The sequence below is a fragment of the Pipistrellus hanaki genome (genome assembly GCF_964339955.1).
Source record: "Pipistrellus hanaki genome assembly, chromosome: X".
Classification (NCBI taxonomy): Eukaryota; Metazoa; Chordata; class Mammalia; order Chiroptera; family Vespertilionidae; genus Pipistrellus; species Pipistrellus hanaki.
The window spans coordinates 102,654,702-102,677,305 of NC_140524.1; the positions used below are offsets into that span (position 1 = coordinate 102,654,702).

Sequence of the window (22,604 nt, forward strand, 5' to 3'; positions counted from 1 at the left end):
CCCCGCCCGCCCCCCTGGCAGTTTTACTTTTTCCAGGAAAAGAAATGGGTCCGGGGTCCGCAAACCGGCTGCCTTCCTGCATTCGCTGTGACACGTGGCTCTGCCCGGTGCCGCGTGGTCCAGGTCCCTGATGCCACCGCACCTGGGTGGCAGCCTCTCCCACCCTCTGGAGCCCCCCAGCAGCGCACAGCACCCTCAGCGCTCCCTGCAGCTCCGGGCCCAGCCTGTCCCTGGTCCCCCAGGTCCTGCCTGCAGCCCCGGGTCCTCACACCCCTTAGACAGAGGGTGCAGACACCAGGTGGGCACTCCGCTTGCTCCCCCACCAACCCCAAACACAGTCTGTGCTGGCATCCAGCTCCTGCAGGGCTGGGCCTGCGCAGTGCGGCCACCAGAGGGGACCCCTCTGCAGAGTGGCAGGCGAAACAGGCCTCCCAGGGCAGCTGGGTGCCCACCTGAACCCAGAGCCCTCGTCAGCCGCCCCCTCCCGCTGCTGAGGGGAACAGGTGTGGTTCCCCAGCCCCGTTGCTGCCTGGGGAGGGGCAGAGGGTGTGCCCTCTGCTGGCCGTTCCTGTTACTGCAGGAGGTGGATCCTCCCTGCCCCAGCCAGTGCCCTCAGGGGCCGGCCCAGCACCCCTTCCCATCAGAGCCAGGCCTGGGCGCTCCCCCAGCCGGGAGGGAGCTGAGCTGGACAGGTTGCGGAGCGCTGCTCTTCCCTCCACAGGTGGCTGGGCCATCCTGCCCGCCCTGCACTCAGAGGTCAGAGGGCACTGCCGCTGGCAGGCGTCCAGGGGCTCCCGGCTGCAGCGGGTCCCAGCCGATGACCTCACAGGGCCAGCTCCTCACAGCCCACGTGTGGCCTCAGCTGCTCTCACTCCCCAGCCCCACCGCTTGCATGGATGCACTTGAACTTCTGTCCGTCTCACTGCTTGCCTAGATGTGGGCTCTATATGTTATGTGTTGACCTCAGAGAGGAAGGAAGTGGGAGAGAGAGAACCATCAATGATGAGAATCATGGACTGGCTACCTCCTGCATGCCCCCTACTGGGGATCAAGCCTGAAACCTGGGCCTGTGCCCTTGACCCGGAATTGCACTGGCCACCACCTGGTGTGTGGGGCGATGCTCAACCACTGAGCCACACCGGCCAGGGCCTCTGAGCTGGGACAGTGCATGCAGAATGTGTTTGCCTACAGGTGTCAGCACGCGAGCAGCATCCAAGGACAGCAGAGCGCAGGGGAGGGAACACAGGCCGCGGACAGGCGGGAAGCCAGGCCTCTTTATTGGAAACGGTGATGGTGACACACCGTGAGCCGCACACAGGCCGCTTCTGCGGGAGGGCTCCCGCCGGCCTCAGGGGGCGCGGCCCCCCTCAGACCATGGGGTAGAACACTCGGGGCTTCTTCTCCTTCTTCTTCTTCGAGGAGTAGATGTCCATGGCGAAGAGGATGACGCCGAGGAAGGAGCAGACGGAGGCCAGGCTGCCCAGCGGCAGCACGTAGGACATGCGCTTGTTGAGGATCATGTACTTGTTCACCAGGAAGTTGGGCGGGAACTCTAGGGTGGTTTCGCCCGCCAGGTCCACGGAGAAGTTCCAGGCCACGACGAGCGTCACGCAGAAGCAGCTGACTATCAGGTGCAGGGCGGCCGTGTTGTAGCAGGTGCGGAAGAAGTGCGGGAACGGGGTCTGCTTCCAGCTGGCCCACACCGCCAGCGTGCTGAACACCAGGGCCACGGGCGCCAGGAAGTTGGCCAGCAGCATGAGGTCCTGGCCGTAGAAGATCTCGTTCGGGAGGCTCCAGCTGCTGTTGAACTTGGTGTACATGGACACTTCGAGCATCTGGCCGGACATGTTCATGACCTCCAGGTAGCAGAGCTCCCAGAGGCCGAGGTGCATGATGGGGATGCGTTCGCTCTTGAACTCCCACACGCGCCAGGACAGGCTGTTGGCGATAACCAGGCTGAAGACCCAGGACACGTAGGCCAGGGCGACGGCCAGGGTTTTGAGGAGCAAGGGCTTCACCCCGGACCGCCGGAAGACCAGGCTGCGGCGGAGAGAACGACAGACAAGCAGGGCCGTGGGCCACGGGCAGCTGTGCTGGCCGGGCCCTGGTTCTGCGGGTCTATGCATTTAAGAGGCTGTATACACATTGGCCTGCAATTAGTGTTCCAATATATTTTTAAAATATTTTTTATGTGCCCTTGACCGGAGTTGAACCTGGGACCCTTCGGTCCACAGGCCAACGTTCTATTCACCGAGCCGCACTGGCCAGGGCTGGATCGCTTTTGGATTTGAATCCTTGGGAGCAGATGCTGGGCTAACCAGAAAGTGAGGTTCCAGGCTCCTCTCTGCTGATTAGCACGAGGGAAGAAGGCAGGGTCCCCCCAGAGAGGATCCCAGGCAGGCGCTGCTGGGCACCTCCAAACCCGAGCTCCCTCTGCGAAGCCTGACATGCCAACAGAGTGTCTGCCGCCCGCCCTCCCCAGGGGCGCGTGCTGTCTCTGTGCCACCCCTTGGGAAGTTCCCTCCCGAGCTGGGGTGGGTTGACGGGCAGTCTGATGACCGCAGGCTGCAGGAATGATGCCTCCTCCTGCCCGCGGAGGCTGAGGGCGGGCCCAGGCCAGTGGGTTTGGCGGAGAGAGGGCGTCCGGAAGGAGAAGGGGACGTGTGGGTGGTCTGAGTCTGCACCTGGGCCTGGGAACCTGTCTTTCGTCCAGACCCAATGGGAAGACCTGTGTCTGACCCAGGAGGAAGCGGTCAGGGATCTTACTAGTAGCTGTTGTGGAAGGACATGGTCAGGAGACCGGCGGCGGCTGATCTTCCGGCAGCAGGAAACGTGGGCGGGGGAGGGAGGTGCAGCCAACAGGAAACGGTACCAGGAGAGATGAGCCCTGCAGTGGGACAGCTGCGGTCAGTAGAGTGCGGGTTCGGAATCGCACCCGGCAAACCCCTCCCCACACCTAAGACTGCTCCCATGTACCCTGTGCTCGGCATGGACTGTGCCCCACTTCAAACACCGTATAAATATTGACACATTCAGGAAGGAAGGAAGGAAGGAAGGAAGGAAGGAAGGAAGGAAGGAAGGTGGCCTGTATTCATCTCTCCTGTAAGACCACCCATGACAGTTAACCAGTTCACAGAGCAAACAAAAGGATTAAATAAAGTGACACACCGACCCCCGCCCCAAGAAAGAAAGGAAGAAGAGAAGGTAGGAAGAAAGAACGAAAGAAATGAATGAATGAATGAATGAATGATGGAAGGAAGGAAAGAAGGAAGGGAAAGAAAAAAAGAATGGAAGGAAGAATGGAAGGAAGGAAGGAAGGAAGGAAGGAAGGAAGGAAGGAAGAAAGGAAGGAAGGAAAAGAAAGCAGGAAGGATGAAAGAAAGGAAGGAAGGATGGATAGATGGCAGTAAGGAAGGAAGGAAGGATGGAAGGAATAAAGAAAGAAAGGTAGGATAGATGGAAGAAAGGAGTGATGGATGGGACGAACAAAGGAAGGAAGATAGGAAGGAAGGATGGACGGAAGGAAGAGAAGGAGGATAAAAGGAAGGAAGGATGGAAGGAAGGAAGCAAGGTTAGGTAGATGACAGGAAGAAATCATGGAAGAAGGAAGAAAGGAAGGCAGAAAGTATGAAAGGAAGAAATGAAGGAAAAAAGGATGGATAGATGGCAGAAAGAAAGGAAGGAAGGAACAAATGAATGAAGAAGGGAAGGAAGGAAGGAAGAAAAGAGAGAAGTTAAGAAAGAAGGAAAGAAGAAAGAAATGAAGGTAGGAAGGAAGGATATAAGAAAGGAAGGATGGATGGAAGAAGGAAGGAAGGAAGGAAGGAAGGAAGGAAGGAAGGAAGGAAGGATAAAAATATGGATGGAAGGAAGAAAGGAAGGAATGATGGAAGGAAAGCAGGAAGAATAGATGGATGAAAGGAAAGAATGATGGATGAAAGGAAGAAAGGAAGGAAGGATGGCAGGGAAGACATGATGGATGGAAGTAATAAAGAAAGCAAGGAAGGAAGGAACATAGCAAGAAAGGAAGGAAGGAAGAAGAGAAGGTAGGAAGAAATTAAGAGAGAAAGAAAGAAATGAATGATGGAAGGATGGGAAAAAGAAAGGAAGGAAGGGAAAGATAGAAAGAATGGAAGGATGGAATAATGGAAGGAAGAAAGAAAAGAGGAAGGAAGGATGAAAGGAAGAAAGGAAGGATATATAGATGGCAGGAAGGAATTATGGAAGGAATTATGGAAGGAAGAAAGGACAATAGGAAGGAAGGAAGGAAGGAAGGAAGGAAGGAAGGAAGAAAAAGAAAGAAAGAAAGAAAGAAAGAAAGAAAGAAAGAAAGAAAGAAAGAAAGAAAGAAAGAAAGAAAGAAAGAAAAGAAGGATAATGGAAGGAAGGAGTGATAGATGGGACAAAGGAAGGAAGGAAGAAGGAAGGAAGGAAGGAAGAATGGAAGGAAAGAAGAAAGGAGAAAAGGTGGAAGGATGGAAGGAAGGTTGGATAGATGGCAGAAAGAAAGTATGGAAGAAGGAAGAAAGGAAGACAGGAAATATGAAAGGAAGAAATAAAAGAAGGAAGGATGAATGGATAGATGGCAGAAAGAAAGGAAGGAACAATGGTATGAAGGAAGGAAGCAAGCAAGCAAGCAAGAAAAAGAAAGAAAGAAAGAAAGAAAGAAAGAAAGAAAGAAAGAAAGAAAGGAGAGAAGGTAGAAAGGAAGGAAATAAATGAAAAAAAGGAAGAAAGAAAGAAAGAAAGAAAGAAAGAAAGAAAGAAAGAAAGGAAGGAAGGAAGGAAGAAAGAAAGAAAGAAATAACAGATGCAAGGAAGCAAGGATTGATGGATGGAAGGAAGGAAGGGTAGAAGGAGGAAGAAATGAAGATACGGTAGAAGGAAGGAAGATAGGAAGAAAGGAAGGATGGAAAGAAAAAAGTATGGAAGAAATAATAGATGGAAGGATAGAAGAAAGGAAGGAAGAAAGGAAGAAATGATGGAAGGAAGGATAAATGGATGGAAGGAAGGAATGATAGATAAAAGGAAGAAAGGAAGGAAGGATGGCAGGAAGACATGATAGATGGAAGTAATAAAGGAAGCAAGGAAGAAAGAAACATAGCAAGAAAGGAAGGAAAGAAGGAAGAAGAGAGGGTAGGAAGAAATTAAGAGAGAAAGAAAGAAAAAAGGAAGAAAGAAAGAAATGAATGGTGGAAGGAAGGAAGGATGGAAAAAAGAAAGGAAGGAAGGGAAAGATAGAAAGAATGGAAGGATGGAATGATGGAAAGAAGAAAGAAAAGAAGGAAGGAAGGATGAAAGAAAGAAAGGAAGGATAATGGAAGGAAGGAGTGATAGATGGGACAAAGGAAGGAAGGAAGGAAGGAAGAATGGAAGGAAAGAAGAAAGGAGGAAAGATGGAAGGGTGGAAGGAAGGTTGGATAGATGGCAGAAAGAAAGTATGGAAGAAGGAAGAAAGGAAGACAGGAAGTATGAAAGGAAGAAATAAAGGAAGGAAGGATGAATGGATAGGTGGTAGAAAGGAAGAAACAAAGGTATGAAGGAAGGAAGGAAGGAAGGAAGGAAGGAAGGAAGGAAGGAAGGAAGGAAGGAAGGAAGGAAGAGAAAGAAAGAAAGAAAGAAAGAAAGAAAGAAAGAAAGAAAGAAAGAAAGAAAGAGAAAGAAAGAAAGAAAGAAAGAAAGAAAGAAAGAAAGAAAGAAAGGATGAAGAGAAGGTATTGTAGAAAGAAAGGAAGAAAGGAAGGAAGGACAGATGCAAGGAAGCAAGGATTGATGAATGGAAGGAAGGAAGGATAGAAGGAAGGAAGAAATGAAGGGTGGATGATAGATAGGATAGAAGGAAGGAAGATAGGAAGAAAGGAAGGATGGAAAAAAGAAAGTATGGAAGAAATAATAGATGGAAGGATGGAAGAAAGGAAGGAATGATGGAAGGAACAAGGAAGAAAAAAGGATACAAGAAAGGAAGGAAGGAGAGAAGGTGGGAAGGAAGGAGAGAAGGTAGGAGAGAAGGTAGAAAGGAAGGAGGGATGGAAGGAAGGAAGGAAGGAAGGAAGGAAGGAAGGAAGGAAGGAAGGAAGGGAGGGAGGGAGGGAGGGAGGGAGGGAGGGAGGGAGGGAGGGAGGAAGGAGAGCAGGTAGGAAGGATGGAAGGCAGAAAGGTGGCTAGGGTTCACCTCTCCTCTAAGACCACCCCTGACACTTAACCAGTTCACAGAACAAGTAAAAGGATTGAATAAAGTGACGCACTGCACACACCCCTCGCCCCCCCCCCCCCAACCCACCCACAAGAAATCTCAGGGCTTTCTTAACCAGGGGGAAAATGAAGCGCAATGGTTACCCAACCAATACAAAAAGGCAGAGGAGGACGTCTCAGAGGTACAAATGGTAGCCACTGCCAAACAGTAACAGAAACAAGGAAACCAAACATTCTCATGTTTCCATGGCTCCAGGGCTGGTCTGCAGGCCTGTGACAGTAGTCTTCTTAAAGGGCCAGAGCAGGCAGGTCTTCAAGAGTTGACATCTTTCCCTGGCTGGTTTGACTCAGTGGATAGAGCGTTGGCCTGGGGACTGAAGGTCCCGGTCTCTATTCTGGTCAAGGGTATATGCCTGGGTTGTGAGCTGGATCCCCAGTGTGGGGCGTGCAGGAGACAGCCAATCTATGATTCTTTGTCATCATTGATGTTTCTCTCTCTTCCTTTCTCTCTAAAATTATTTTTTTTTAAGAAATATATAAAAGGAAGGAAGGAGTGATGGATGGGAGGAAGGAAGGATGGATGGAGAAAAGGATAGAAGGAAGGAAGGATAGAAGGAAGGATGGATAGATTGATGGAAGGAAGAAAAGAATGGAGGAAGTAAGGAATGATGGAAGGAAGAAAAGAAGAAAGGAATGAATGATGGAATGAAGGAATGAAGAAATGAAGAAAGGTTGGAAGGAAGGAAAGAAAGGAAGAAGTTAGGAAGGAAAGGAAGAAGGAAGAAATGAAGGTAGGAAGAAAGAAAGGATGGAAGGAAAGAAGGAAGGAAAGAAGGAAGGATAGATGGATGGATGGAAGAAGGAAGGATGGATTGAATGAAGCCAACCATTGTCTTCACTGTCAGAGAAGTGTAAACAAGGATCCTAGGATGCTGGTGGCCCTTGAGCCCCTGGCAAGGGCCAGAGCTATACACCGGATTGTTTAGTCCAAACAAGGGGCTCACGCCATTTCCTGACCAAATAGTCTCAGAGTAAATCTTTCTAATATTTGCTGACCTTCAGGATAGCCTGTCTGTGACCGCAATTACCTGCCTGACTAAGGGCTGGATGTGCATCCAAAATGGAATAAAAGGTTGGCGAGGCCTGGGCACCAGTGGAAGTCCTCCTGGGCGTCCGCCTGGCCCCCCAACCCCCAAATTATTATTTTTGTCTTATCTCTCTCATTGTGCACGGCCCTCTTCCAGACCCTGAACCCTGAACCAGGCGGACATGAGTCCTTCCCATCTGGCGCCTCAATGAGGGAAATCTGGGGAAGACTTCGCCTAGAGCAAAAAATGAGGAAAAGCTTTCACCAGAGAGGTGGGAATTTCACCGCAAAGGCCAAGGTCAGCTGCAGAAAGTGCGATCTGTAAGTGAGGGTGCGGGTGGAGGGGTGTCTTTTCTTAACCAGGCTAATGGGGCAGAATTCGTCAAAAGGAAAGATGCTTTATTGTCGGCTTTTGGTTTGTGAGCTTAAGGATACAGGCATCAAAGTTCCAGAAGGTATTCTCTTACCGTCTCTGCGTGTATAGAACATCACCCCTGGCTTCCTGAAGAAGCTACATTAGATTTTTAAAAATATATATTTTATTAAATTTTTACAGAGAGAAAGGGAGAGGGATAGAGAGCTAGAAACATCAATGAGTGAGAGACATCGATCAGCTGCCTCCTGCACGCCCCCTACTGGGAATGTGCCCGCAACCAACGTACATGCCCCTGACTGGAATCGAACCCGGGACCCTTCAGTCCACAGACCGACGCTCTATCCACTGAGCCAAACCAGTTTCTGCAGAAGCTACATTAGATCTTGAATGTTGGGGAAAAGTTGGCCAGAACTGGAAAGAAGCGCAGCAGCAGGGGCAAAACCTGCCTCCAAACTTTCTCCTTGTGGAACACGTATTTCACTTGCTAGAGCCTTTTAGAGAAACAAGAGGATAAACCCCCTCCCATTGCACCCTCCACTCCTAGAGGAGCCAACAGGAAAATTGGAGGGATGGCCTTCATGGCCCCTCCACCTCCATGTCCTAATCCTGAAATGTTTAATTCGCCTTTAATAGAATCACCTGTGCAGAGCCCTGAGAGAAGGATGGAAGGACATGACGGTGGAGGGGAGACTTGCCTTGCCTATCTACAGGTAGCTGGCCCACAGCTCCCGAATCAGATAATAAGACACCATGAAAAATTTGACTTTAAAATGATAAAGGCCTTCGTGGAAGCATACTTCAAAATGGTCCAACAGCTCCTTTTACGGGAGAAATGATCAGAAATGAACATTCTTACCTCCTTCTGATTGGGATTCTCTGGCTCGTGCAACTCTGGATGGAGGAGATGATTTACTGCGGAAGGGGGAGTTTTTGGAGAGCTGCCAGGAGCAAGCCCACGCAAACCGTGGGCTGAATGCTCAAATAACTTACGAAATGCTGGCAGGACTGGGACAGTATATGGATGTGCAAAATCAGCTACATTATGTGCAACAGGCATCTGAGCAAATTAGACTTTGTGGAAGGAGCGCTTGGTGGGCTTTACCAGCAAAGGGGACCCTCAGGCAGCTTTTAGTAAATGTATGCGGGGGCCGTTAGCATCATTTTCCAATTTTGTGGCTCGTCTCACTGGAGCAGGGACAGGACAGAGTCAACCTGAGACAGCAGGAACCATTTCCATTCAGCAATTAACTGATGAGAAGCCAATGATGATTGTAAGCAATGCCTGACGCCTCTGAGAAACAACAGTGCCGTCACAGAGACGATTCAACGTGTCAGAACGTGGGGTCACGCACTTTGCAAGCAAAGTTACTCGCTGCCGCTGTAACAGGGAAGAAAAGGTGTTCTAATTGTGGAAGAACAGAACATTTTAAAAAAGAATGTAGCAACCAAGAAGGACATAAGGTGGTGCGTTAGAGAAAGGCGTGAGCATCCCAACTCACGATTCAATCAACACAGATTCAACCTCTCTGTGTCCTAGGTGCCAGCAGGCCACCCTTGGGCCGGCCAGGGGAGATGGAAATTGCATAAAAATGGGCAGCCGTTAGATGAAGGCATAGGGAATGACCAACCGCAGGGAAACGGCCAGAGGGGCGGCCGCAGCCCCGTCATCAATCGGGAAATCTGCCCTGCAAGACTCACAGTGCACTCCGTGATCCGAGCCACTCCGGGGAGCACAGGCCGAGACCCTAACAGCACTATAGCGGTCACTTTGACCCCCGATATGGCTCGGCAACCTGTGCCTACAGGAATCTGGGGACCTGTGCCACTGGGAACTTTAGGATTCACCTTAGGGAGGAGTGGAAACACTCTAAAAGGACTAACTATTCTGCCTGGAGTCATAGATTCAGACTATGAGGGAGAAATTGAAGTGATATTAGAATGCAATCACGTTATGCAAATTACTCCAGGACAAAGAATTGCTCAGATACCTTATGTTCAGCAAGGCGAGGCTATAAATAGAAAAGAGAAATGCAAGGATTTGAAAGCTCAGATACAGGAAATTAGCAAAACCCATCCTATATTAATTTAAGAATAGAGGGAAAACTATTAAAAGGACTAGTGGACACTGGAGCAGATGTCAGTGTTATCAGCTAAGAATTCTGGCCTCCAAGTTGGTCCATGGCAGAAGCTATGGGCTCAGTTAGGAAGGCAGGAGTTCCTGATAACACACAACGCAGTGCTACAGTGTTAAGGAGGCAAGATGAGGAAGGACAGACAGGATGGTTTCAGCCCTACATAGTCTCTGGGATTGCAGTCAACTTATGGGGCCAGGATGTCTTAGAAGGTTTACATGCATGTATTATTACCGATGAAGGACAGCAGTTAATAACTCAGATGGGATATCAGACTGGTCAAGGCTTAGTTAAAAATAATCAGGGAATTAAAGAGCCCATCCAAGCCAAAGGAAACCCTGGAAGATGAGGATTAGGATATCAACCTTTTTTAGGAGTGGTCACTGCTCAGTCTCCTCACCCCGTGCTGATCCCATACCAAGGAAAGATGACAGACCTATATAGGTGGATCAGTGGCCACTAACGAAGGAGAAATTAGACCATATTCATGCATTAATACAAGAACAAATACAAGCTGGTCACATAGTGCCTTCCAATAGCCTTTGGAACACACCTGTTTTACCCTGCCTAAGAAGGTAGCAGGAAAATGGTGATCATTACATGACCTTAGAGTGGTTAACGCTACTATGCATACCATAGTAGCGTTACCATAGTAGCATACCAGTGCTTTACAGCCTGGACTCCCAGTGCCTTTACAAATCCCTCTAGATTGGTCTTTTATAGTTGTAGATCTTAAGGATTTTTTTTTCACCATTCCTTTGGCACCTCAAGATAAACAAAGATTTGCCTTTTCAGTGCCATCTATTAATAATATAGAACCCATGGAAAGATATCAATGGAAAGTTTTGCCTAAAGGAATGGCCAATAGCTACACCTTGTGTCAAAAATATGTAGCTCAGTGGCAGAGCGTCGGTCTGCGGACTGAAAGGTCCCGGGTTCGATTCCGGCAGGGGCATGTATGTTGGTTGCGGGCCCATCTCCGGTAGGGGGTGTGCAAGAGGCAGCTGGTCGATGCTTCTCTCTCATCGACATTTCTAGCTCTCTATCTCTCTCCCTTCCTCTCTGTAAAAAATCAATAATATATATATTTTTATTTTATATATTATTCCAAGATGGTGGCATAGGTAAACACCTGAAATTGCTGCTGCGCACAACCACTTCAAAACTACAACTAAAAGACAAAACAGACATCATCCAGAAACACAGGAAGGCTGGCTGAGTGGAAATTCTACAACTACAAGGAAAGAGAAAAGCACACTGAGACTCAGAGGAGGTGAGGAAGTCAAGTGCAGAGATACAGTGGCCCGCATGCGGAGAGGGCTGGCAACTGAGTATGCGGCTGGCTTTTTCAATTGGGAGGGAGACACAAGCTCCCGACTGCTCTGAACTCCAGTTCTGGGTGAGACTTGGAGACCCAGACTCATACAGGGAGAAACTGGACTGTCTGGCTTCAGGTGGAACTCAAGGGTGTCTTTCTCTCATAGGTGCTTTCAGCAATTACCAAGGGACACTGAGACCCCAGGGACCTCTTAGTGCAGGGCTGATGATCAGCCATTGCTGTTTGCTCCACCTTGAGACCCAGCCCCTCCCAAGCTGAGTACAGAGGCTTTTGCATATGAATGGCCTGGTCCTTTAAAATTTAAACTTACCTAACAAACTGCAGCTGAGTCAGTGAGACCCAGAACATCCAAAAGAAGGCCCAAGGCCCCACAGCAGCTTGCATTGCTTCACAGCTGGGCCTCATCTGGGCACCTCCAAACCCCAAATAAAGAAGAGGAATCTGCAAATCTCTCTGTAGCTCCTGCTGGGTGGTCTCAGGCAGAGGTTAAATTAGCACCTTCATGGAGATCCAAGAGCCAGTGTACCCAGGGGTCAGAGTAGGACCATCCAGATTACAACTCCTCAGATCCATAAGGGACACACTGAGGGGGCAGACTCAGTGAGCACCAAAGCCCCACTGAAGCAAGTCTTGCCTCATAAGGGTGGCTCCAGCATAGAAGTTCTTCCAGTGTAGACACAGCTGATCCTCACAGCCAATTGGCCTGGAGGTCAATTCCTCCCAGTGATACCAGCAACAATCAAGGCTTAACTATTGTACAACAAGACTGTTCACACAGCCCACAAAGGGGTTCACAAGAGTGTCCACCTCAGGTAACTGGGGAGGCTGAGCCATTGGGCTCTATAGGACACCTAGTGTACAAAGCCACTCTATCAACACAGGGAAAGAGCCAAAATGCAAAAACAAAGAAACAGGTCACAGAGGAAAGAAATAGAGAAAATAAAATGATTGGATATAGGGTTCAAATCCACGGTTATAAGGTTACTCAAGAATCTTCTAGAAACCGCCGATAAATTTAATGAGACCCTCGAGGCTATGAAAAAGGACCAACTAGAAATTAAGCATACACTGACTGAAATAAAGAATAATATACAGAGATCCAACAGCAGATTAGAGGATCGCAAGAATCAAGTAAAAAAATGTGAAATACAAAGAAGCAAAAAACACCCAACCAGAAAAGCAAAAGGAAAAAAACCAAAAATATGAAGATAGTGTAAGGATCCTCTGGAACAACTTCAAGAGTACCAACATCCAAATTAGGGGGATGCCAGAAGAAGAGAGAGAGCAAGATATCGAAAACCTATTTGAAGAAATAATGACAGAAAACTTCCCCCACCTGTTGAAAGAAATAGATTTACAGGAAATGCAGAGAACCCCAAACAAAAGGAATCCAAAGAGGACCACAACAAGACACATCATAATTAAAATGCCAAGAGCAAAATACAAAGAGAGAATCTTAAAAGCAGCAAGAGAAAAACAGTTACTTACAAGGGAGCACCCATATGATTGTCAGCTGATGTCTCAACAGAAACTATTCAGGCCAGATGGGAGTGGCAAGAAATATTCAAAGTGATGAATAGCAAGAACCTACAACCAAGATTACTCTACCCAGCAAAGTTATCATTCAGAATTGAAGGTCAGATAAAGAGCTTCACAGATAAGAAAAAGCTAAAGGAATTTATCATTGCCAAAACAGTATTATATGAAATACTAAAAGGTATTCTTTAAAAAGAGGAAGAAGAAAAGTTAAAGATAAAAATTATGAACAACAAATACATACCTATCAACAAGTGAATCTAAAAACCAAGTGAATAAAAAAAATCTGATGAACAGAATAAACTGGTGAATATAATAGAATCAGGGGCAGAGAAAGGGTGTGGACTGACAATTCTTGGGGGGGAAAGGGTGTGGAAGGTGTGGTAACAGCCTGGAAAAAAATCGTACACCTATGGATTAGGACAATAGTGGGGGGTAAAGGTGGAGAGTGAGGTGGTAACTGGGTGAAGGGAAGCTAGCACCCCCAAGACCTCACCGCCCGACAGAGCATCATCCAGGCTGTGACTTGGGGGGAGGGGGGTGCAGGATGCAGGAGGAGCCCCGAGGAACCCCGGGAAGGTTCTCCAGTGGAGTTAAAGCCCAGCTGGGATTAGAAGGATGAGGAAGGGGGGGGGCAAACAGCATGTGCGAAGGCGGGGAGGCAGGAAACAGCCCGCCTGGTCTGGGAGCTGTGGGATGGTGCTGGAGCCCAGGCCCAGGAGATCTGCTGGGTGAGGTGGGGGATCCAGAACCCATACCCGGACCCCTGGCCTCCTTGACCTCCTTTGCTCCTGGCTGCCTGGCCAGGAAGAGGCCCCGCCCACCTGCCCCAGAGGAGGCTTTGGTGCTGGGGAGAGGGGTGAGGAAGGGGGGCCAGCTGGTATGTATTTGAGATTGCTTCTTAGGAATCTCCTCCTCCTCCACTTCCTTTGCCTCCTCCTCTTTCGACACCATGGCAACCAGGCAGCAGCTGGGGAGCTGCCTGTGAGCCTGGCTGAGTGGAGGGGGCGGTGAGCTGGGGTCGGGACCGCTGCTCCCCTCTCTGAGCCTCAGTTTTGGCGTCTAGAATATGGGCCCCATAACGCAGGTGCTGGCTCCTGTCAACCCAGCTGCTCCAGGGAGCGGAGGCCCAAGCTGGACTCCTGAGGGGAAGGCTCAGGGGTCCTCAAACTTTTTAAAGTGGGGGCCAGATCACGGTCCCTCAGAGAGCTGGAGGGCCGGACTATATGAACTACTAATTCCTACTGTAACACCTCGGCTGCGCTCACTGCCCAAAAAACCTGGCGGGCCGGATCAGACTCCTCTGCGGGCCGCATGTGGCCCGCAGGCCATAGTTTAAAGACCCCTGGCCCAGGGGGTGGGGCCCTCTGTGCCTGTCCCTGCAGCGGGGTCCCAGCCGATGACGTCACAAAGCCGCTCCTCACAGCCCACCAAAGACACCAAATACCTGGTCACCAGGAGCGCCATGGGTGGGGCAAGGAAATATACGTGCAAAGCATAATGACACGGTGTCACCACCCAGCTTCCCTGTGCATGACACAATCCAACCACTGTGCTTTCATGTGTAGATTTAGAGAGGCTTCTGGCTAGCATGGACATCAAAGGAGGGGGAGGCAAAAGCCCAAATACATCTGCTATCACTACTTCCTCCGGGGAGAGGTGCAGAAATGTAACTGTACGAAGACACACACACACCCACACACACTGAGCCATTATGTAAAAAGTCTCATGAACAGCACTCCACCGAGGAAGACATTAACTGGCAAGACTGCTATAGCCATTGCCCTACCACCAGCCCACTGGGTAACAGCTTTTCCTTTGTGGATTGGGGGCCCTGAGGTCTGCGTATAGTAACAATCACACACTAAAATAGAAGGGACCGCATCCAATCTCTGTGGCGAAGCTAATCACTCCATCTCATGGCATGGAGGGGGATTTGTTGGATCTCAATTACAACATGGCAATTAGCCCCTACACAGCACACAATGGAACTTAGCTGCTGCACTTGCACCTATAAAAAGGCATAGTTTTAATTATCGCTCAGAGAATTCCATCCGTACCTTATGGGGAATACCCGGTAAGACGGTATTTGCCACCGCCTGTGTGTGTGACCCGTTGTACTCCTCTCGGGCCCCATCCAGATGGGCCTTCATGCATAAGCCAGCTGTGCGAGGTGTCATCACAGGCTCACCCTATCCCACTGTATTAACTCTACATTCCAAAGGATCCCCTCATGAGTTTAAAACAACCAGCTTTCGCTCGGGTTCCTACTAACCTAACCGAGCCTTGGGAATCTCATCAAACCTACCAATTGTCACATGACCTGGTAAAAATCTGAAGAAAAAAAAACAAAAAATGTGCCGAAGCCGGTTTGGCTCAGTGGTAGAGCGTCGGTCTGAGGACTGAAAGGTCCCAGGTTCGATTCCGGTCAAGGGCATGTACTTGGTTTCGGGCACATCCCCAGTGGGGGGTATGCAAGAGGCAGCTGGTCGATGTTTCTCTCTCATCGACTTTTCTAGCTCTCTATCTCTCTCCCTTTCTCTCTATTAAAAATCAATAAAATATATTTTTTTTAAATGTTTCTTGGAATGTTAATTGCAGGAATCTTCACCCTCATAACTTTACTCACTTCTGTGGGCGTTGCTGCTCCAGCCATGGTACAAACTGTTCAGACTACTCAGTGTGTACCAGGGGTCTTCAAACTACGGCCCGCGGGCCACATGCGGCCCGCAGAGGAGTCTGATCCGGCCCGCCAGGTTTTTTGGGCAGTGAGCGCAGCCGAGGTGTTACAGTAGGAATTAGTAGTTCATATAGTCCGGCCCTCCAGCTCTCTGAGGGACCGTGATCTGGCCCCCACTTTAAAAAGTTTGAGGACCCCTGGACTGTGTACAATACGTTTAGGAAAATGTAACTAAGACATTGTCTGTACAAAAAAAGGATTGACAGCCAGTTTGAGATTGAATTGTCAGCATTGAAGCCTATAGTCTTGTGGATGGGTGATAAAATGCACAGCTGAGAGCAAAGACTATCCTTGCAGTGTCATTATAATGTTTTCCAGGTTTGTGTTACCCCCGTTCCCTATATTAGTACCTTGCACCCTTGGGGATCAATAAAAAAATCATCTTCTTGGTACTTGTGGTAAAGGCAACACAACCCTTGATATTGTCAAATTACAACAGCATATTGTACAATTATCCCAGGAAAACTTACAAACTAATTCCTTGGATGCCTGGCAGCAATTAAAAAAGCACATGAAAGAAGTGAACCTACTCCACTGGATCTCATTACATTTGTCTCTCGGCATAATCACTGTCGCTTGTCTCAGTTTTGTTCTCATATGCTTATTTTTAGTCTGCAGATGCGGAATGAAGAGTCTTAAAAGGACTTGAACCCTTCAGGCGCAGTCACTTTTCAAGACTTACTAAGGAAAAGGAACGGGCGATGTGGGAGGTCACCCATGGTCTTCACTGTCAGAGAGGTGTCAGCAAGGAGCCTGGAGCGCTGGTGGCCCTTGAGCCCCCGGCAGGGCCAGAGCTGTGCACTGATTGTTCAGTCCAGACAATGGGGACTCAAGCAATTACCTGAGTAATTACATAGTAGATCTTTCTAATATTTGCTGACCTTTAGGATAGCCTGTCTGTGACCGCAATTACCTGCCTGCCCAAGGGCTGGATGTGCATCCAAAATGGAATAAAAGGTTGGCGAGGCCTGGGCACCAGTGGAAGTCCTCCTGGGCGTCCGCCTGGCCACTCAATTTCCAAATTATTATTTCTTGTCTCGTCTCTTTCATTTGTGCTCGGCCCCTCTTCCAGATCCCGAACTGTGAAACACACGGGAAGTGGATCGTTCACAATTGATGGACAGAAAGAAGGAAGGAAGGAAGGAAGGAAGGAAGGAAGGAAGGAAGGAAGGAAGGAAGGAAGGAAGGAAGGGGAGAAGGAAGGGGAGAAGGAAGAAAAGAAAGGTGAAAGGAAAGATGAAAGAAAATAGGAAGGAAGAAAGGAGAGAAAGATGGAAGGGAGGAAGGAAGGAAGGAAAGAAGGAAGGAAGGAAGGAAGGAAGGAAGGAAGGAAGGAAGGAAGGAAGGAAAGAAGGAAGGAAGGAAGGAAGGAAGGAAGGAAGGAAGGAAGGAAGGAAGGAAACAATGAAGGAAGGATGGATGGATTGAAGGAAGGAAGAAAGGGTGGATGGATGGAAGGAGTGATGTATGGGAGGAAGGAAGCAAGAAAGGAAGAAAGGAAGGAAAGAGGAAGGGAGGAAGGAAGGAAGGAAGGAAGGGAGGGAGGGAGGATAGAATATAGGTAGGAAAGATGGAAGACAGGAAGGTGGCCTGGGTTCATCTCTCCTGTAAGACCACCGATGACAGTTAACCTATTTCAGAGCAAATAAAAAGGTTAAATAAATTACCCCCCCACCACAAACAAATCTTGGGACTTTCTTAACCAGGGGGAAAATAAAGTGCAATGGTTACCCAACCAATACGAAAAGGCAGGAGGAGGACGTCTCAGAGGTACAAATGGTAGCCACTGCCAAGCAGTAACAGAAACAAGGAAACCAAACGTTCTCATGTTTCCATGGCACCCAGGGATGGTCTGCAGGCCTGTGACAATAGTCTTCTTAAAGGGCCAGAGCAGGCAGGTCTTCAAGAGCTGAAGTATTGCCCTGGCTGGTTTGGCTCAGTGGATAGAGCATTAGCCTGGAAACTGGAGGGTCCCTGGCAGATGCCCGGCTTGCGGGCTGCATCCCCAGTGAGAGGCATGCAGGAGGTAGCCGATCTATGATTCTCTATCACCATTGATGTTTCTCTCCCCCTCTCTCTGAGAACAATAACAATACAGTACATTTTTAAAAAGAGTTGAAGTCCTTCTCCAATGAGAATGTCCTCTTTGAGGACTTAGAGCAGGCAGGCCCCGTGACTCATCAGAGTCTTCAGGAGAAAGCCTGGAGGAAGGGCCTCGGGGAGAGAGACTGTGAAGGGATGGGAGCCGGGGCCAGGCCAGGGGCGGCCTCCCTAAAGGGCCTTAGCCCAGGGCAGTGGGGAAGCTGACCTGGGGCCTATGGTAAAATCAATTAAAAATATACATAATTTTAAAAATGAGACTGACTACAGGTGTTTACCTAGGAATCATGTCCCAGCCCTTCCTGGAGCTGCATGGAGATGGGTCCAGCCCTGACCGTGCCATTGGACGCTCCTTTCTTTTTTTTTCTTTTTTCTTTTTTTTTTTTTTAAATCAGTCTTTATTGTTCATATTATTACAAAGGTTCCTCATTTCTTCCCCCCTCCACCAGGTTCCCACCCCACCCTCTGACCCCTCCCCTCCCCCATTGTCCTCATCCATAGGTGCAGTTTATGTTCAGTCTCTTCCTCCCTCCCTTTCCCCGATAGTAAATCCATTTTCAGATAGTAAATCAGTTACTTAGCATTTTCTCATATCAATAATACCTCCACATGCCCAATGATACACTTCACACAAAAGACATTTCCAAATAGGTCAACCAGCCTCATCCAGGCCCCATCCAAGGCACTCACAGATCAACACCCCAGCCCTATACTAACTCAACACATCCAGATCTAAGCCTTCATCACTTGATTCAGCAGACCCTCAAGTTCCCACAAAAGTTTCCAGCCATGTCTGAGAGGCAGCCGTGGGGCAGGGGCAGGCGAGGAGCGAGCTGTTCCGGGCCTGGCTGCTCCGGGCCTGGCCTCTGTTGCTCTGGTTCATTCCACAACCAGCTGCTCCGGGTCTGGTCACTGCCGCTTCCGATCTAGTTGCTCTGGACTTGGCTGCTGCTGCTCCAGGCCTGGCCGCTCCCAGCCTGGCAGCCGCTGCTTTGGGCCTGGCCGCACCAGACCCGGCTGCTCCGAGCCTGGCCGCTCCCAGCCTGGCAGCTGCTGCTCCGGGCCTGGCCGCACCCGACCCGGCTGCTCCAGGCCTGGCCATTCCCAGCCTGGCAGCTGCTGCTCCAGGCCTGGCCGCACCAGACCCGGCTGCTCCAGGCCTGGCTGCTCCCAGCCTGGCAGCCGCTGCTCCGGGCCTGGCCGCTTCCAGCCTGGCAGCCGCTGCTCCAGGCCTGGCTGCTCCCAGCCTGGCAGCCGCTGCTCCGGGCCTGGCCGCTCCCAGCCTGGCAGCCGCTGCTCCGGGCCTGGCCACACCAGACCCGGCTGCTCCGGGCCTGGCCGCTCCCAGCCTGGCAGCTGCTGCTCCAGGCCTGGCCGCACCCAACCCGGCTGCTCCGGGCCTGGCTGCCCCGGGCCCGGCCACTCCGAGTCTGGCCACTCCCAGCCTGGATGCTCCGGGCTTGGCTACTGCTGTTCTGGGCCTGGCTGCTCCCAACCCGACTGCTCTGGGCCCAGCTTCTCCGGGCCAGGCCACTCTGGGTCTGGGTGTTCCTGGACTGGACACCCTGGGCTTGACTGCCTCCGCCTCAGGCCTGGCTGCCACTGCCCCAGGTCTGGCTGCTCCAGTGCTGGCTGTTGTTGCTCTGGTTCTGGCTGCTGCTGCTCTGGGACCTGGCCGTTGCTGCTCCGGGCCTGGTTGCCACTGCCTTGTGCCTGGGCACTCTAGGCCTGGCCGCCGCTGTTCCAACATTCTGTCCTTTTTTTTTTTTTTTTTTTTTTTTTTAAAACGCATATATGTTGCAATGTTGGCTGGTGAGTTGAGTTCTGACTTAGTCTTTGATTTTTCAAGATCTTCTTTGTATTCTTTCTTAAGTAATTTTACTATCTTTTGCTCTCACTTGATTTCTTCACATTGAGAACTTCTTTGGTTTCTTCCTCCTTGTCCTGGGAGCTCAGCAGGTTGGCCTGTGGCACCCCTTTGTTCTCCTCGGGCTCCCGCGCTGCTCCAGCCTGTTGCCGGGGTCGGCGCCGCCCAGGAAGCAGCCCACGGCCTTGGCTTCGTTGCCCGCGCTCAGAGGTCGAAGGCTCAGGGGCACCCCCCGCCCTAGGGGCCCCATCGCCCGGCTCCCTGCCGGAGCCCGGCTGGCCGGTGTCCGGCAGGGGCTCCTGCTCCCTGTCACATTCCTCCAGTCTGGAGCTTTTTTTTTCTCCTTCCCGCTAGGGGAGTCTAGGATCAGAGTCAACAGACTGTCCTCTGCGCGCAGTGCGCGCGACTCTGGGGGCTCCGCTTTTCGCCACTCCCCTGGGATTCCACCTCACAGCCCCGTCTCCCCCTGCTCGAGCCTGGGTCCCCAGGGTCTGGTCCAGGACTGCCGTTCAGAGCAGTCGAAACTGGCGCCTGTTTCCTTCCCTCCAGGGCAATCCCGCATCAGAGTCAACATTCCTTCCCTTGCAAGCAATGTGCGCGACTCCGGGGTCTCAGTCTTTTGCCGCTCTCCCAGGACTCCACCTCACAGCCCCGTCTCCCTCTGCTTGAGCCTGGGTCCCCAGGGATTGGCCCAGAACTGGGGTTCAGAGCAGTCCGGACTGAGGCTCAGCACCGCCGGAGGCCCTGTTCCTTCCGGCTAGGGTAATCCAGCATCAGAGTCAACATTCAGTCCTCTGCGCGCAATGTGCGCGCGACTCCGGGGGCCCTGCTTTTCACTGCTCACCTGGGATTCCGCCTCACAGCCCCGTCTCCCCCTGCCGGAGCCTGGGTCCCCAGGGTCTGGCCCATAACTGGGGCTCAGCGCTGCCGGTTCGGGGGTTCAGCCCAGGCTGGGGGTTTTATTTCCTTCCTGCTAGGGAACGCCGGGCAGCACCCAGCCCTCTCCTCCTCTCCAGCTGCGACCTCTCCGAGCGCGCGCATGCGTGCAGGCACGCAGCATGTCTCTGTACCTTAGGCTTTTTTTCAGCTCCTCTGATTTTCCTTCTGGTTTTCTCTTTCCTTCTTGTTGTAGAATTTTCAGTCAGTCGACTACCTGTAGCTCTGGGCGATGTCCACTCTACATTTTAGTTGTATTCCATTGAAATTGTTGTGTGCTGCTGCGGTTAGGTGTCTACCCGAGCAGCCATCTTGGATCCTCCTGGACGCTCCTTTCAAACCCCTGGGAAGGGAGCCATGGTCTCTCTCGGTGCAGAGGCTGTGACTTCCTTCCAGTTCTAAGGACAGTGGCCAATCATGGCGGGCAGCGAAGGGACATTTCCTAAAGAATGCTCCTACCACTTCTCACTCCCTCTCTCAGAGGGAAGAGGGAAGAGTCCATTGCCCACAGATCGGATTCCAGCCCAGAGGCAAAGGTGCCATTGACCATTCTAGGGTCACAGGCAATGCCCTTGGAACACGTATTTGAATAGCTCATCGACTTTTGCCCCAGGGGACATTTTTTCAAACACTGTGCTCTCAGAGACTTAAATCCTCTTTGAGAAGAAGCTTATTTCACCCTATCCCAGTGGTCAGCAAACTCATTAGTCCCAGAGCCAAATATGAACAGTACATTGGAATTTCTTTGGAGAGCCAAATTTTTAAAACTTAAACTCCTTCTAATGCCACTTCTTCAAAATAGACTCACCCAGGCCGTGGTATTTTGTGGAAGAGCCATACTCAACGGGCCAAAGAGCCGCATGTGGCTCTCGAGCCACAGTTTGCCGACCACGAGCCTAGCAGGTGTGGCTCTGTACTTGAGCATCGACCTAGGAACCAGAAGGTCCCGGTTTGATTCCTGACTGGGGATTTGATCCTCAGTGGGGATGTGTAAGAGGCAGACAATCAATGATTATCTCTCATCATTGATATTTCTTTTTTTTTAAAATATATTTTATTGATATTTTACAGATAGGAAGGGAGAGAGACAGAGAGCTAGAAACGTCAATGAGAGAGAAACATCGACCAGCTGCCTCTTGCACACCCCCTACCGGGGATGTGCCCGCAACCAATGTACATGCCCTTGGCCAGAATCGAACCCGGGACCTTTCAGTCCGCAGACCAATGCTCTACCACTGAGCCAAACCGGTTTCGGCTCATCATTGATATTTCTATCTCTCTCTTGCTCTCCTTTCTGCTCTGAAATCAAGGAATTTTTTTAAAGAGAGCTCCCCTCCCTTAAGAAAAAAAATTAAGAGTTGAGTGAACATCTTATCCTAATATATAAAAACCCTGGGTCTGTCACCACCAGAGGCTCAACCAACCAGAAGTCAGTCCTGTAGTCAGCGCTGGGTTTCCGTGGCGACCCAGCACTAACTGCTGTGGCTGCAAGTGTGGTGACCCAGCTCTGACTGCTGAGGGGGCTTCATATCAGGCCCAGAGAGAGGCCTGAAGAGAGAAGCAGGTTCTGATTTCTAGCCTGTATGACAGCTGTTGATGAGTAATTGCTTCTCTCCCAGCCTCCACAAGGTCTGCTATCAGCCCTGCTTTTCTGATGAGGTTCATTGACAGGCCCAGCGACTCTGATTGGCAGAGAAACCAACCAATCAGAATCAAATCTGGGTGAAGTGTGAGGAGCCAAAGGCTGCTTAGGAGATGGAGCTTTTGATGCTGCCTGGCATAGAAACTAACCAATCAGAACCACATCTGGGTGAACTGTGAGTAGCCAATGGCTGCTTAGGAGGCAGAGCTTTAGATGCTGACTGGCATAGAAACTGGCCAATCAGAATCAAATTGGCTGGCAGAGGAGGGCAGTTGGGGGTGATCAGGCAGGCAGAAGCAGTTAGGAGAGATCATATAAGCAGGCAGGTGAGCAGTTAGGAGCCAGTGGTCCCAGATTGTGACAGGGATGAAGAGGGTGAAGGCTTGACTGAGAAACCCACCTCCCCTCCATGCACAAATTTCATGCACCGGGCCACTAGTGCAAAAATGAATAAATACATAAAAGTGTAGAATTACTTTTGAAGCATTTAAAATTTCTGGTATTTGATGGTCATAAGAAATAGTTGTTAACACTAAAGGTATATGCAAGGAAATGTCCTTTTTTTTAGAGAATAATTTTGAAGTGCATAGGGATGAAGGAACATGACATCTGGGGTTTGCATTAAAGTTCTTCAGAGAAAGAAAAATAAAGGAAAAG

At 50.2% G+C, this 22,604-nt stretch overlaps 1 protein-coding gene across 1 annotated transcript; it reads right to left on the bottom strand.

Moving 5' to 3' along the window:
* Positions 1-1,237: 1,237 nt before the first annotated feature.
* On the bottom strand, positions 1,238-18,578 carry LOC311614917 (uncharacterized protein). Its single transcript, XM_084870026.1, has 3 exons — positions 18,220-18,578; positions 2,767-2,887; positions 1,238-2,040 (listed from the first exon to the last, which is right to left on the bottom strand). The coding sequence occupies exons 2-3, from the start codon at positions 2,787-2,789 to the stop codon at positions 1,368-1,370; spliced, it is 696 nt and encodes a 231-aa protein (XP_084726152.1). The 5' UTR covers positions 2,790-2,887; positions 18,220-18,578; the 3' UTR covers positions 1,238-1,367.
* Positions 18,579-22,604: the final 4,026 nt, after the last annotated feature.